Source organism: Idiotropiscis lumnitzeri, chromosome 1, assembly GCF_059441095.1.
Source record: "Idiotropiscis lumnitzeri isolate Australia: NSW breed Sydney's pygmy pipehorse chromosome 1, RoL_Ilum_1.0, whole genome shotgun sequence".
NCBI lineage: Eukaryota > Metazoa > Chordata > Actinopteri > Syngnathiformes > Syngnathidae > Idiotropiscis > Idiotropiscis lumnitzeri.
The window spans coordinates 40,975,277-40,992,679 of record NC_142391.1 but is presented as its reverse complement, the minus strand read 5'-3'; the positions used below and the strand labels follow the sequence as shown (position 1 = coordinate 40,992,679).

Here is a 17,403-nt window from a genome sequence, read left to right as displayed (position 1 = left end):
CTGAACATTGAGATCTATGCAACAGTCCTTACATTATTGGAGTAATAGCTTGTAAGGTTTTGAAGGGGAAACGTAATTTTTTGGCATGTATGTGAATGTTACTGTACATTAGTGAATATTGCACTGATAAATGAAATTCATTATTTAAAATTATTCCCAAAATAAATGAATGATTGCAATTCATGTACACCCAAGAGGAGTCAAAAAAGCCCAATTTCTTCTTTTTGCTCGATTGGGTATATGTCAACCAATGTCCACTTTCCCATGTCATTCCAATATTATTATCATGAAGCTTTGAAATGTTTAATTACCGGACAGGCAGTATGTTTAGTTAGATCTTTTGAAATCACCTTCTGTGCTGTGTGTCTGGTGAGGATCCCAGGGGGTGGTGATGGTGATGGTGGTGGAGGTGGTTTGGGGTTAGAAAAGAGGGGGTTGGCGGGGGTGGCAGCGAACAGCCAGCAGGCAGTACGTGAGAGGCCCCATGTCTGCGCTATCAGCGGCATCAGACGGTAAAGAGGAAGGGGGTGGGGGGCCGTGTGCGGCTGTTATGAGAACTGCAGTGTGTTCCAACACACTGCAACATCCCACTATCACACACACATTATTGCTCACCAGCACTCTCCTTTCCTCTTATTCTCACAGTTTAAACATGCAAAAGCAACGTGGGAAACAGAAAGGGAGATGGACCATGAATGGATTTTGTTTGAGCAACATCGACCAACTATGATGCAATACGCAGTGACCGTTCAGCATTTACTGACTGATTGTCACTTGCGGAAAATTCAATGACACTATCAGAGTGCCAGAGTCCCATTATACAGATAATGTGATATTTGACGTAATATTTACAATTCGACTGAATGTACTCGCTCTCTGACCCACACACACACAATCCTTGGCAAACATCCAAAAGTGCATTGAGAGGGAAAAAAACTATCCCAGGAGCCCTTTAAATCCAGCGCTACTCCTCAGCTCATTTGACACTGACAATGAAAATGAAAGAGGGAGGAGACAAAGCATATAAAGAGTGGTGTTGCTAAGGGGCTTCAGCCACTGAGGAGACAGCTGAATCTAAATCCCTGATTCACAACACTCGCCATCCTCCTTCTTGTCCCCCTCCCTTGGCTGCCATGCTACCCAGAAGGATCAGGAAGCAGAAATCCTGACAGATGAACAGAGCTCAAGGACAACTTACATGGTGCGAGACGTCCAGACAGAGACGCCGGTCAGAGGGCAGAAAGCAGAGGAGCCGGCAATGAGGAGCATGGGCAACGCTCAAGTGTCAGAAACAGCATACGAGCAATCTGAACGTGTTGCGTTGTAATTCCTCCTTGTTTCATTCAGCCAGACGGCGAGAGCAGCAAAATCCACATGCGTGCATTCACACACGGCCAGCCACACATAAATAACACGGTGCACGCCTTTGTCATTCTCTTTGCTTCCCCTTATGGCTGCCACTTTCCGTTCTCTTCTTTTTCTTCTCTCATTATCTGTCTGCTCCTCCCTTCCCTTTTTCAATATCCTCTTTCTTTCTTTCTTTCTCTCGGCTGCACATGCAGTCGGCTTCTCAGTCAACACCCTCCCCCTCCTCCTCTCCTCTCTCTCTCTCTCTCTCTCTCTCCCCCACTCTACTCCCCTTCCTCTCATGCAGCCTTTGCATCCATCGTCACTGCTTTCACTCGCTCTCTCTCTCTCTCGCTCTCTCTCTCTCCAGCGTGTGCAGAACGAGGGGCCATTATCGGAGGCACAGCGGGCACGTACGATGGAATGGAGGAGCGTGGACTGAACAGAAACAGAAAGCGCTATGGGCTCTAGTCACTAGGAAACAGAAGCACTGACTGCCTTCAGCTTCACCCACTCCACTCCCGTTTGTCACACTTTACGCTTTACCGAAGCTTTCGGGTTTGTCCATTTCAACCCGGCGTATGACTAGTTTTGTCTGATGTCAAGCATTGCTTTCGCCCATCGGTGGAAGCCACAGGAAAAAGCAACCTTGCATTGCAATTGTTGTTGTTTTCCTTCAGATTACATCCTCTTTCAGCGCAGCCCAAGGTGAGCGACGTAGCGACCATGGCTGGTTCCTCCATCTCGGCGAGTTCCTCACGTGAAACCTGCAGCCGATCCCGAAGTAAAGCCGCGCGAGTGGGAGTGAGGTTGTTGTCGGACTTGCTAGCACATCCAGAAAGAATGAAAGGAGAAACTGGAAAAAGAGGGGCTTTTGATATGATGTTTTCGCTCTGCAACATGTGAACGCAGATCGGATGAAAGGCGCCAATGTGGGATGAAACTACGCGGTGGAAAATTGGATGACACTTGGAGATCAGCGAGGATGAGGAGCAGGATAACGAGAGGGATAAAGGGGATACTGCGTGCGCTCAAAGTGGGAATTCTATGAAGAAGTTCCTTTTGCTTTGTGACGGGATGACGGAACACCGAAGACGAGTCACTTTGTTTTTCTCGCGACTGGCGGTGACACACCAATTGCATTTGCAAACGCACGAGCCTCGTCGTCTTGCCCACCAGGCCAAGATCACATCGGCTCCTCACCATCGCTCTACCATCGCTGTCGTTATCACTGTCGACAGCTTCCTCTCGCCTACTTGCTGGCTGGCTGACTGGCCTTGCGGAGTCGCTCCTCTTCTCAATAATCGCTGCGCTTCGGCACACATCCGCAGCCAGGTGAAGGAAAGAGAAGAAAAAAACATGGCTGCCTCCTCCAACGCAGACTGCCGTCAGCAGCTGCGTACTACAATTCTCTTACGTTATTGACCACGACTTCGCCGTTCTTTGACGAAAGTGACTTCCTCCCCTACTTCGGTCTTTCTCCGTCTCTCTTAGCCTCCCCGCTCTGTCATTTTCTACAGGCTTTCTCAGTCTGCCTCCCTCTCCGTTTACTTCCCAGAGTCTTTTCTCGTTCAAGCTTACTGCAGCTTTCTCCGGTCTTGACGATTGTACGTTGTCTGCCTCTCTGCTCTCGCACATGTATTTTTGTATAAACACTCAAACCAGATGAGCGTCATCCCCAAAACGAAACGGCGCAGCCTGAGCCTTCTAAGGGAAGGACAGAAGTGGAGCATAGGTCACATGACCAGAGAGGGCCAATGAGCGAGAGGAAAGGCAGTGGGCTGGCGCTGCAGGAAGCACATGTTGATGACATACTGCAGTTGCATCATCGGCGTCATCATTACCATCCACGTCTCCCGCCTCCACCGACACATTTGCCTTCACCACTCAACGGGCATTGCCCACCGCACGCACACTCGAAAACTTGCACTTTCATCCAACCAACTGTTCTCGCTCACTCCTCCGGCTGCAGTGACACAGCAGTTCGGGCTCAATGCTCGTCTTGGATCACATGCCCGGCAATCAAAAGTCCTCTTTTTAAAGTCAACACTAATGGCAACGTTATCTAACGTTGACTAATACGAGGTAAAATGCTGTAATCGTCTCTCTCATGCCTGCATGTGTGTGGTCTGCTACCCAAAAGCGTATACATTGAATTTCTAAATGAGGGACCATAATGAGTAGAATAAAATTTTAAAAATATATTAAAAAGATGTCAAATATGAGGTTGTGCCATATTAATAAATAAACACAAATCATTAATGAACTTTGTGATCACTGTACAGTATTAATGTTACTGAATAAAATAATTAATCTTTCCGGATGTATTAAACTTGTGGTTTAAAGGTGCTAAATGTTACAAACTAGTAAAGATTTGAGGTGTACCCGGTATCACCCTTTTGTCTTTTTTCAAGTTGCATTAATCAATCATTAATTCCATGCAACCTTCAGAATTCAGTCAATTCATGAAATCATTTTTTTGTGGAACATGCTCAATGTTTCTGGACAATAAATTGAGCATATTAACTTCATAAATTCAGTGAATTAGACAGAAGCAACGGCACGTTTATAATGACATAACCTGACATGACCTCGTGGGCACAATGCATCTCCATCAATAATTAAAAAAATAACACAAAGAAACGAAATTCAACTCAACATTAAAAATAGCAGACTAATCAAAAACAACCGCAGCTGAAACTACAAGTGCTGTCTACAAATAATGATCAAACATACAGTAAAACAATTAAACATAATACAATTTAAAACAAAACAACAACAAAAACTATCTCTTTCAGAGCTGGAAAAAAACGACATAGTAATTCCATTAACAAATACATACATAAAGTAAATACAATTTGACAGCATCAAGCCAGCCGTATACTTTGCATGACAGTGAAAATGACTTACAGTAAAACTGCTGAGACCGGGCAGTGATTGAAATTCTAACATGAATCCCGCCATATTATTTGGTCCGACCATCACTCGCACAAGCTGCTCTCCTTTCACTGTTTTTCTCCAATTGTCTTTTCTTTGTCTCTATCATTTTCTTTTTCTCAGCTGCACACAGGAAAGGTAGGAGGTATGACTGACAACACGAGTCGATAATGAGTAGTGTGTTGCTTTGACTTGCATATGACTAAGCCTGAGTCATCCGTTCTTCCGAATGACAGCTGCATAAACCCCCTAAAACACCACAGCTGAGTTGAAGTTATTGTGTGCAACGGCGATGGGAGGTCGGAGTGTGAAATAGACCTGTTATGTGTTCCCTAGCTTTCATACTGCCTTTCATCACTCATGCTTGGACCAAACTGTAGCCTTTCCTCGTCGCCATTAAAACCTCACATGAGCATCACACATGAATTCTTCTTCCAATCACATAGTGTCAGCTGAATCCTTTTTTCTCCACTGCCGATTCCATTGACCTCCATACACAATTGCCCCTCCCCCACAAAACAAGCCTCATTGCCCTGAAGTCTAATGGCATCAAGGTCATCTGATCGCACTCCCTCACCACCCCCTCACTGTGGTTTTGCTTTTTGCTCTATTTATTTACCTTCTAACGTCTCTTCCAACGCCTGGTTTTCATTACACACACAGACATGAATGACAGCAAATGCTGCTGAAAATGCAACTAAACATACACACTGCACACAACATATGCAGGGCCAACAAACCCCCACCCCACCCCCAAAAACCTTTCTTGCTTCGCATGCATATGACTGCACACACGCATGCTAGTATGCGTACAGTATTGGATTGTTCACTGAGGGTCAGTGGGTTTATTGGAGGGTGGGACCAGAGGCAGCAGGGCTGCACACAGCTCGTACCGTTGTGCTCGTGTATTGAGTTTACACTCCTCATTGGAAAGAATGTCAAATTCATTTGAAGCTTTTAATGATTTACACTGGCCTTCATTTTCCAAGGCGGAGTGACTATACAACATAACATATCATCAATTATTTTTAAAACCAGCATTGACAGTACAACTTTACAAATATATTTGATAACCACACAGGGACATCATTATCATCATCCTCCGAGCAAAATTATTGCCATCGAGGCAATAAATATTTCTGTCTCTTTGAATTGCTGTTGGGCCTCTGTAGGGAGTTTGTATGTTCTCTCCATCCTCGTGTGTGCTTTCTTCGGAAACACTAGCTTCCTTCAACATCCCAAAAGCACGCTTCTGACATTAAATGGAGACTCTAAATTGATTGCTTGTTTGTCTACACGTGCCCATGTAAAGTCAGCTGAGATACAGAAGGCTCCAGTTACTTACGAAGCTAATGAGGAGAAGCGGGATAGAAAACGGATGCATGAATGTGGCCAAATAGCTCATTCTTTATCTTGCTGGACCATAAAACTTTTGTCCAGAGGGCTGGAAGGTTTGTCCTTGTAGGCAGCTGCAACTATCTGCTAAATCATAAGCTTCATTCTTGGCTGATACCTTCTAAGTTTATGGTTAATCTTTATTCATGGCAGGCTTAAGCCTTGGTAGTTCGTGGGTTGTTTCTGAACTTCCTCAACAATTTCCTTCTCGCTGAGTGTGACAGCTTCCACATTTTAGCAAAGGAGTAACACCCAAATAACTTTCTCTGAAATAATACACAATGGGGAAATTCGAGATTCGAACCCAGGCCTCCTGGGGAGACTGGGTCCTGAACGCGGCGCCTTAGACCACTCGGCCATCCTGGCAGCCAATGATGAATCTGCAGTTGATTCTCCAAAAGTCTGAGTATTGATCAATGCCATCAGTGCTTTGACCGAAAAGCGCAAGTATATGTGTTTATTGTGTGTGTGTGTGTGTGTGTGTGTATAAATAAATTGGACAACTAAACAGCTAATCTGACGTTGAGAGTATGACATCAACTGGTCATGAATGAGTTTTTGGCTTGAGGAGAAGAAAGAGCGACCTGATTGTGCCGGACGAGTTTAGTCTGTCACCTTCATTGATTTAAATTGTCTTCGATTTCTGATGGCACAGCTTCCATAAGTGAGAACCTTTAAAGATGAAAAGCAAGTTTTGAACTAATTTTTGATCCACGAAGTGGAAGGAAAGCAGGGAATCCTTACACCGCACACACAGATTTGTGTGACTATATGCCAACACCGCAAATTCACACCATGCACAATTCATGGGTGTGCGGAGCCCAGAACAAGGGTAGGAAATTGTGCCAACTTTGCCCGGCTGTCCCAGAAGAAAGCGCACCAGCTGAGCTTCGCATGCTGACTTGCACGTGCTGAATGATGTGAGATATGACTCACTCTGGACGCTCAACAATAAATGCAGTGATCCACCATCAAACCCCCCCAAAACAAAATGATAACAAAGCGACAGGTTCCGGGTCAGCCTTGAAAGGCCGGTACAATGTTTAGGTCATCTCATACTTGCGCGCCAGAGCTAATACTGGAATCTTCTCCCGCTCAATGGTGGCAGTTGTGACAGTTCACAAACCTACATTTGGAATATTGCTTCATCCCTCAAGTGGATATTTTTCAAGAGATCTGCCCAATCTTCATCACAAGCCATCATCACCTCAACAAACTCCTTACGAATGTTGCACGCTTCAGAAGAGGGAGCTTGACAGCAGTGCAGTGTATGCCCAGATTTATTGTGGTTCAATTTTGACTGTGCCACTATATGACAGATTTTTTTTTTTATCTCTTTGTACAATATTTGTGTGTTATTCATTGATCGTGCACTCTCTCAATAGGTAACGTGTCTAAATGTATTTGCATGGCATTCAAAATTGTGTGTGTTTAAAGACCTGAAAATGTTTCATTGAAATACGCTAAAAACATGTCAAGGTGTGTTTCAATTTAAAATGGAACATTTATTGCTAGCTGTGTGGATTACAAACAACTTTTGGCCCAAATCTTGCTTTAAAAACGCCCTTGTGTAAACATTTCTTATATGTCTGTATAATTATTGTACCGTGTAATTTTACCCTGGAAAAAGAAAGATTCAAGCATATCATATATCCTTCCATTTTCAATACCATTCAAGTAAATCATGAAAAGTCCCTTTTTTTTATCGGCCATTATGAATGGAATGTGTTCTGACCACAGCTGTAAAGCTGAACAGAAAAACGGCAAAGGTGATGCATAACTGTTGTCAACCAGAATCCTCCTTTTCAGCACACCCCAAAAATTGCATATTTGTTCAGATAGTAGCATTGTAATTTCAACGAGAGCAGGCCATTTTCAAATTTTACATTGGTCAATAATTTATAAAAATGAATAAATAAATAATAGCCCTGCAAGCAGACTGACCAACAGTCCATATTTGTGGGGAAAAAATATTAAATTTACCAAACCTGTACGTTTCTGCCCGACAGTGATTGGATGAAATCTTATGTGTTCATATTCTGATTATTAATACATGATGTATACTTTTACAATAATTTTATGGTTTAGGTTTCCTGGCTATGCTTTTCTGGTTAGTTGTTTAAATCCTAAATCTGAAAGCTGATGCTCTATACTTCTGTAAAAAAACATTTTTACAATACTGTAGTGTTGAGAGCTGAACTGTAATACATGGACGAAGACATCAACAGCTCACGTATCCCTTTTTTGTGAATAAGTAGTGTAATTTAATTAATACAGCATATTTTATTCTTCAGAAACTACATTTTATTTTATTTTATTTTTGGGGGGGGATTGGTTGTATCAATGCGTTTTGTGTTAGTTCTCCAGACTGAGCCATAGCTCCCGACATTCGGCACGTGCTAGTCAGCACGAGAAGCCCAGCTGGGGAAGGCCCCCTACCCCTCCCTGAAATCCACACAAAGAAAAATAAGGAGTGGTTTGGAAGGGAGGCGGAAAAAATGGAAAAGATGGTGATGGGTGGGGGCTAGAAGGCAGCATAATGAGCATGGAGGGCTCTCTCTCTATATATTTTTTTGAAGGAGCTCCCTTTGTGTGTGTTGTTCCAATATTAAGAATTTAATCAATACACATTATTTGTCAGTCAGCCAAGAACACCTAACATGAAAGGGTATTGACAATAATGAAAGGACCCAGACAACTTCAAAACAAGGAAATTGTTAAGGGTGCAAAAGAAGGAAAAAGAATACTATGTAATACCGCCAGTCAATGTGTACAAAGTCAGTGGACATTTCGAGTTTGTACAATAGTTGTTTTACTGAAGCAAATTCATTTTAGAGTAAGGAAATGCATCTTCTCGCCTGAATTCCGCAAACATGGTCTTAAATTAGATACAGCTCAGACCTAAAAGGGAACAACAGAAACAAACCTTTTCACTACAGCATAGTGGCTGCTTGCCATTCTTGTCTCTCTCAGGACTTGAGCTAAGATTAGCTCTCCATATGTCTAGTCAAGCGGACATGGTTTTAAAGGGCCAGTGTTCTACCATGGTAACTCGATATACGACCACAGCATGATGTGCAAAAGAAATACACACAGCGCAACTGATGTAGCAAAGCACTTACTCCCTTTTAGAAAAGGAATCCAATTTTTTTTTAAAGCAGTATATTGTCCTGTATTTGGATGACACAACTTCAACCTGCTTTCGGTTGCTTCGCCAACTGATTATTGGGTGTATGTTTTAATAGGCTTGTGTGTGTGCGTGTGTGTATGTGATGGAAACTCGAACAGCTGTGGAGCTGTGTGACATAAAACCTGGTTGCATTCATGTATGAAACGCGCACCCAGTGGGAGCGGCAGCACTGCCGGCAGTCATGTGAGTGTTTAAGAGTTAGAGCAACATCTGAGAGCTCCACCCACTTTTCTTTCCATACATTTTTTATTAACTGCGGCATCATGCAGCTGACAAATTCCCTTCCTTTCCATCAAACACAGACACCAGCAGCAATGCCAAAAAGACATCACTAAAACATCATGGTTACGAGCTCATTTAAGGGCACGAGACACAAGCCAACTGATGATGTGCAGTATGTGTCATCTAGCGACTTGGAAAATATATAAAAGATATAATTAATTGTTCACGTAAAATGCAATTGGGTAAAAATTTCCGTTCTCTTCCTTTTGCGTATCTAATGGATGTTTTCAAAATGCTAACCAGCACTAGTTTGCGAATACAAATTCTTCAAATAAGGTGACTGTTTTAGAATGTGACAGTAGATAAACTTGCACTTGGACTCGAAGTGTTGTGTTGTGTGTTCTGGGCCAGTAGGACAAGTGAGGAAATGATCACCATATCAAATACATTATTTGGATGAATATCTTGTGGGAATATGGTTATTATAAAACAAAACAAGTAAACATCCATTCATCCATTATCTGTAACGCTTCTCCTCACAAGGGTTGCAGGGGTGCTGGAGCCTATCCCAGCTGTCTTTGGTCAGTCGGTGGGGTACACCCTGAACTGGTTGCCAACCAATTGTAGGCCGCAAATAGATTAACATCCATTCACACTGACAATCACACCTAGTGTCCAATCAACCTTCCATTCAAGTTTTTGGAATGTGGGAGGAAACCGGAGTACCCGGAAAAAAACCCACACACGCACAGGGAGAACATACAAACGCCACACAGGAAGGCCGGAGCCCAAAATCGAACCCCGGGCCTCTGCAATGTGTTAACCAGTTGGTCACTGATTCGTAATTTATATTCAAGTTAAAAGCTTTAAAAGACGATATCTAACTAAAAGTACTTTTGAAGTTTATGCTAAAATAAAAATAACTACAACTAATTACAATTATAACATAAATGTCCTTCAATTTTGTCTTTGTAAATGAATTTCAAACATGAGCTTGCAGGGTATATTTGAAATATATTTATTTGTATATTAAACTATGACCATAGAGAAGAAGGAACCTCAAACAGATGTTTGGTAATTGTAGTTTTGTGCACAAAATAAAATTGTGTTTTTTGGGGGTTTTTTCCCAACTTGCACTCAAATACTACGTATACTGTATAAGAAAAGACTAATACTAAAACTAATAACAAATAAAATAAAATGTAAGAACTTTTGAAAATATAAAAACTAAAAGGAACTACACCCACTCTAAAAATCAAATAAAACAAATTACAAAACACAAATGAAAGAAAAATAAACTACTTTGTATAATAGTAGATAATCAAACATAAGTCCATGACATGATACTACTCCGTCTCTCTCTCTCTTTTTCTGTGTCCGATTCTTTTGCCCAATCCGGCATTTGTGCCCCCAAACTGGAAGTAATTATTCACAAAAAATATTCCAAATAATAATTCAATCAATACTTAACAGAAAACCATAAATGACTAGATTTATATGGAAACATATGCACATTCATATAGTAATAAACTCAAACAAAAATTGCCCATTTTAGTTGTCATGGCAGCAATACTAGCGCCAGCTACACTTGAGACTTGGGTGATTTAGCAAGCAACTGGGCAGGTGCAGACACCCGAGTTATCTATGAATGCTTCCTTTTTGGACATTCAATCTATTTTGACCATTCTCTCATCTCATACAAAATGGTAGTCCACCATATGGCTTTGTATGTAATGACTTAAAAGTGTTGCTCAAGCCTTATGAAAATGACAACAACAAAAAAAACTTCGTTAAGTGACTAGGATTCTCAGGAACGTTGATATGATGAATGAAGAAGAATTCTCAGACAGGTACACTCCTGGTTTGTGTTGAAAGTCCACAACAATTCCTGTAGATGTAATAACATGGAGTCCCAAAACCTTTGTCTAAATAACGCTAACTCTACACAGAAAAAGTGTTTTGAACACATTACTGAATGGCATGCTTGTGTTGTCAAACCTTCCACTTCCTGAGTCCCCGCAAAACCCCAAACCACTTCCTACACAACTACACACACGTGGGTGCTGGTTAGAGGGTTACGTGGCTACCATTGGTTGCTGCACCTGGACTAAAATTAAAGCAGTGGTGTTGCCCTGGAAACTACGTCAGTGTTAACCCTTTGCTTATGAGGCCGGGGATTCACACTCACACACACACACACACACCGACACTTGGGCACGCCATTTTAAATATTTTCCCACTGAGAGGAAGTCTTGACCGTGAGAAAGCAAACCAACTCTGTCTGTAACCTGTTGTGCTAGTAATCTCTTAATTAACGTACTCGCTAAACAGCAGCAAAGGAAGAAAACACTAAAGCATTCACCAAGACTAAGACGATCCGGACTTGTTAATGCATAAGCATTTTTTTTTTTATTCTCGCATTAGTGTTTGTCTTTTGGTAATCAGATAGGAGTCTGACAGAGAAACAAGATTTTCAGGAGATAAACTAAACTGAACTGCTGATGAGCATATAGCAACCGTAACCATCAACAAACTCAGCTCAGGAAAGTACACCAATATGTTCAAGCAACAAAAAATGTTCCCACTAATCAAAGGATGCTAACCACATTGTTCAGGCACCGCATCAAATTGAGATGTGATTTATAAATATAAATTACTCATATTACAACATCCCCGACGGCTGTAATTTTGATGTCGTGCAGTTCAACAGTCATGCTCATAACTGCAACTGCTTTGCATTCGATGTACAGGGCAGCCTACGTGTGTCCGCACGATGGCCGTTTCTTTTTCCAAGAAGGTGTTTCTCTGACAACTTGTTTCCTAAAGTATGTCCTTAACAATCATCTGTCGAATTCTCACCCCTTGGAACATCCTACCCGCAAACCACATTTTCCAGATACCAAGTGTGAAAAGCGCATTTAGACCGGCGGATCTCAGCGGGAACGTGCCGCAATTTGGTAAGCTTTACAAACCCGGCGGTGCGCATGCGTGACCCACTAACTTTTACTCCCTTTACCTCATTTGACTCCACAACCTACTCTCGGAAGGACGCCACGCCCCCTCCTGAGCCCGAATCTAGGGTTCCTCCTTCTCTTCCCTCCTTCTCTCCTCGGCCTCTTGTATCTCCACATGCTTGGCGCTGGCGCCAATCAGCGGGCAGCGTGGGACGCTTTAAACTGAGGACGCCGCTACACATCAATAAGCCTCCCAGCGGCTTGGAGATGGAACTCAACTTGTAATACGAGCCACTTGCGAAGAAATGGAAATGAGATGTGGAAAAACAGAGCCCAGTACGTTTTTCTACACCTGGATGATGATTGGACCAGCATAATGAGATTTTCTTTTTGATGAGGACTTTAACGTAACAGCGACAACGATGTTCGATCCACGCTCAAGTAGCAACTGGGCTGTAATTTGTTTCCTCATTTAGGTTTGTATTCGCAATTCATTAGGATACATAAAGACACAAAAAGGAATGCAATCAGCTAGACAAACATGTTGTCGTTGGGTGCACAAATGATCACCTTTGCACCTCTGCGTGCTTCAATTACAACAGCAACACACAAGCACGGCAACAAAACTCGGTGTGCTCTCTTACCTCAGCTGCCACTTGAGGGTTCCCCGAGCAGCCTGGACTGTTGTCTTCCAAATATTGCACCTTTCAAGCCATTTCACACACCGGGGGGGAGGAAAGGGTGGAAGGATAGAGAGAGGGGATGGGAGGGAGAATAACAATCAATAGAATAATGCGACAGGAGCCATTTTCAAACCACCTGCCATTAAGGAGAGTGGTTTTACAGATTAAAACATCCAAATCTGTCAACCTAAATTATTATCACACAAATGTGTTATCTCTGATATGGACTCGAACAGCAAGCCGGTATTTCTTTCTTCTGCTTGGACAGATAATGGCAAGTAGATTTAAATACACAATTATGGAAGATCTCAAGCGAGTGCAGGCCACTCAATTCTCAACTCTTCTTAACATCTAAGAGTCACTAAATATCGTCCGAAACAAAAGGGCAGTCTTCACAGTGGTTAAAACAAAAGATCGTCTCCTAAGCCACAGGCTGGTCCGCTTGTCTACATAGCAACAAAATGATGTGTTTTGTGTCAAGACACTCATCAAGTCCCGCCAACCTCTTCTCCCCCCTCCCTTTTCCACCACCCACCTTTCAATCCTGAAACAGTGTGGATCTATCGTGAGGAATATTTACCCTCCAAGTCTCACAGCTGCCTTGCTTTGTATTCCTTCATCCGTTTGCAGAATCCCCATCAGAAAAGGAACCAAGATTCCAGCTTCCCCTCGTCGTCACCTCTATCCCTCCAGAGCTTTCTTCTCTTTCTTTCTACTGCACACTCCTCCTTCAGTCTTTCTCTCTCTCTCTCTCTCTCCCCCTCTCTCGCTCTCTCTCTCTCTGTGTTCCAACAGCTCATTCAGGAAGCCATCTTGTGTTTTTAATCTGGTTTTGCCGGAGCCCTCGTACACACGCTCTATCTCTCTTCCCCTCGCTCTCTCACTCTACCCTCCTCCCTTGCTCTCAATCCCTTGTAGGTCGACTCTGCACATGCACACAAACACACGCACGCACTGTGTTTTTTTCTCTTTTTCTGCACACAGATTTTGAGCATCATCCCAACGACCCCCTCCTCCTCTTTCGCGCTTCAAACATACACATTATGCACACACACAAGCACACACGCACACACACACAGACACACACACATGACATCACGTTCGCCATAGTGCACAAAAGCAGCCCATCCACCAATCAGAAGCCAGGCTGGGCTCTGCTGCTAGGGTGAAATTGAAGGAGCGCAAGGGAGTGCAGCTTGAGGAAGGAATGGACGCTAGTAAAAAAAAAAAGAGGAGGTTAAAATAGAAAAGGGAAAGGGTCGTTGAGTGAGCGTTGTTCAACACCGTAAAAGAGTGCTGATATAAAGACACGGGGTAAAGGTGGAAGGGAGGTGTGTGAGCGTGAACGTGCGTGGGGTGGGGAGGGGGGGTGGATGGTTGCTTGGTAATCTCTATGTCTCCTGTCAATTATCTCTTCAAGCTCGCCTTCCCTAAACAATGCCTCTGGTATGTGGTATCAAGCACCATCTGTGTCAGGGCTGCCTGCAATAACTGGACTGGACTGCACTACACATTGCACACTCCAACACACACACGCACAAATGCACGCAGCAATACAGTTTGCCTCCGACACGCAAAAAGTCCCCTCTGATGACTCAGAGCAAGCCATGATGAGCAAAGAAAAGATAAGTAGGCAGTTGTACAAAGGTGCCGAGATTATAAATCATCAGGTGTAATTGCATCTGCAACCTGTTTGTCATTTGGTCTACCTTTCCAATCCAGACTCGCGTAAACTCACATGCTCGCCAAAGACCGCGCAAAATCTGTCACCGGGTAAACTGGACGTCTTGTCTCTTTAAATTGTACCTCGACCGCTTTGTTCAAATGGGAATGCAGCTTAAAATTGCTGCAGGATAGTCTGTTCAGTAATGTCCAGATGCATTTACATGCAAATGCTAAACTGGATGTCGCCGGCAGACAAGATGAAGTCTGTGTCCAACTAGCAACGGCACATCGGAAGGATGTGAAAAGACAGCGAGTGAGAGGTAGACCGAGGAGACGCGCGAAAATGAGGAAGGGATGTGAACTGCGGCGAGGCGAGGTGAGGCGAGACAGTCCCGCAGTGACACAGCAGTCGTAGTGGCTGTCTGACGTGCTCGAATGGTACGGGAAATCCCCTCTGCTGACGTCACAGGGGTCACGTGGGGGAATGTGTGCGATTCCGTGTGTGTTTACGGGGAGCGGAGGCGTGTTTGTGGTAAGCGTAGACGCGGAGAGCGCGCCGATAGCGCCGCTATTGCAGAAAAGACGCTTGCAGGTGGACCAAGTCACCTAAGTTCCAACTTCCCATCCAAATAAGAATTGCTGTAGTAAACTATAACTCTTAACATGTGCAATTCATTTTAAAGTATATTCAAGAAATGTGAGAAATGTGGCCATGCTGAATTATCCCACATAAATTCAGACAAAGTTAAAAAAATTAAAAGTTAAGGATTCAGAATTTTCGAGTGAAATTTCTGGCTGAACCTAAAATGCACCAGAACTGCATTTGACCTTCTCTTAACTATTAAATATACAACTGTTCATTGTGTACTTTCTGTTCTCTAACCAGGAGTTGAACTGCAAAATTCACAGCAGCTGTTTGATCATCGAACAGACCAAAAAACTTTGACAAAAGGACGTCCACTTCGATGCCTTTCTGTGACTCTTCCAGTCTCCAGTCTTTATATGTGATGACACTCTGTGACACTCTAAGCTTTGTGGCCACTTCCTTTCGAGCACATCCTGTTTGAAGTCTCAGAACTGCGGTGTTGTTTTGGTCTCAGGATCCCAAAATGTGAACAGCATGAAGAAGACGACTGCTTAAATTCCAATTGTAATTGAACCAGGACAAATTCATGCTATGAAGTTTGCTTTTCAGCTCCTTGTCAGAGAACAAAATTGTGCAAGAACTGTTGTACACATGAATTCCAAAAAGTTTAAGGTCAAATGAACGATTAACTGTGAAAATTATAGTCTATTTTGGGTTCATCTTGAAATTTTACCAAAACTGAAATACTCTGAATTTTTGGTGATTATTTTATAGGCCACACATTTATCCAATAAATGGGACTTTCAGAAGTACCAGCCAACAACATGAATTAGCAACAACACAAGGATGTTGTCATATCTCAAGTGAAAAATGGTTAACTGAAATTGGCTAGAGTTCTTTCAGAGGTCAGGGGTTCAAAAATGTGGAGGCAGTAAACTTCTATTACCCAACAGCAAGAGAACCTCGGGAAAGACAATGGCCACAATTTGGAGCACTCTTTGAATATGCCCGTTTACCTCTCAGCCACTGACTGACCTCTCAAATTGCAGAGGCTGACTGTAGATATGGTCAAAGGCCAACCAACTAATGACAAATGCTAGTACTATTTCCTCTGACATGAATATTCCAAACATGAAGTTCTGAAGAACACATTTCAGTGAACAAACAACTGCCATTTTGCAGGAAAGCCTTGAGGGGGTTGCGTGAAGCACCCGGACAGCAAAACAAGACAGGACAGGTCTGAACAGTGCTGATGAGAACCCTTATTTCCTGTTTGTGGCTAAACAAACCGTGTTTCCGTTCTTTGAAACTTGAAGTGATCCTCAACCCCGACACGTTCCTCCCGCCTCTACGTCACGATGTTAACAGCCTCTAATAATCTAAGAACTGGTTAAACAAATTCAAACAATGCACGCTAGTATTTTTCATGCACAAGTTGGTGTATCTGCAATTATTTACTGAATTGAGGCATGAAATAATGTAGAGGTGCAACGATTAATCCAACAACTAATCGCTGATCAAAATAATTAATAATTATCTTGAGAATTATCTTAGTTTAAAACTGGCCAAATCCTTGCAATTTCTGCCACACAAAAGTTAATGTCACATATCTGTAGTCCTCCATGAAAGCAGACTTATTATCTTTATGCCAAATCAACATAAAACATTTGCAACCTTTCTCCTTCTTCTTGCCCTCTTCTACTTCTTCATTTTATAGCTGGACTACAGCTCTTTGGTGGATCCCGCCACCTACTGTAAAAGAATTGCAAATAAACTTGGCAGACATCGACAATAGGTTAAAGCTGCGATTCTGGCAACATACTTCCATATATAGAGTCCACACGAAGCAACCCCGGTGTGTATTCATCCCGGCAAACAAATATGCGAGACACGTGTTTCCTTCCGTCAGTGAAATGGGAGTGACAAACTGAGAAAGTCCGTCAGTACTGTCAGTCACGGACTGACAGACCTTCAATAATTACTGACAGAATGCCCATATATATATATATATATATATATATATATATATATATTGCATGTTCTCCCCGTGCCTGTGCGGTTTTTCTGGGTACTCCGATTTCCTCCCTCATTCCAAAAACATGCATAGTAGTTTAATGGAATATTCAACTGTCCTTGCGTTTTGGCTGCCAACGAGTCCAGGGTCTACCCCACCTACTGCCTGAAGGAGGCCGGGATCAAGCGCCGGCAGAAATATTTAAAAAACAATTTTAAGAAATCTTGAAAAAATAAGTGAGCTCGACGATATAAAAAACATTCATCTTCTATCAATTACCATGTAAAGGAACTTTGTCTTTCTCAACGTTTCAAGTCAACTTGTCATGATCTTGTAATGTAAACTGTGTTTCAATCCATTCATACTTGTGAATCATGAGTTGAGGAGCCCAGTCAAGTTTTTCCTGTTTC

General features: G+C 42.7%; 1 protein-coding gene across 5 annotated transcripts in view; it reads right to left on the bottom strand.

Annotated features, from left to right (window-relative positions):
- Positions 1-13,617, bottom strand: part of tet3 (tet methylcytosine dioxygenase 3) — a 35,094-nt gene extending 21,477 nt beyond the window's left edge. The window contains exons 1-2 of one of the 5 annotated variants that reach the window (XM_088301070.1): positions 13,264-13,617; positions 12,690-12,749 (exon numbers count right to left, since the gene is read on the bottom strand). Coding sequence is in view for 2 of the 5 variants with exons in the window: in XM_088301048.1 (XP_088157174.1) it covers positions 351-506 (156 nt within the window). In the remaining 3 variants the exon portion in view is untranslated. Of the gene's footprint in view, positions 1-350; positions 1,160-1,198; positions 3,167-12,689; positions 12,750-13,263 lie in introns of those variants that run through there. The other 4 variants (XM_088301063.1, XM_088301079.1, XM_088301056.1 and 1 more) reach the window with 4 other exon arrangements.
- Positions 13,618-17,403: the final 3,786 nt, after the last annotated feature.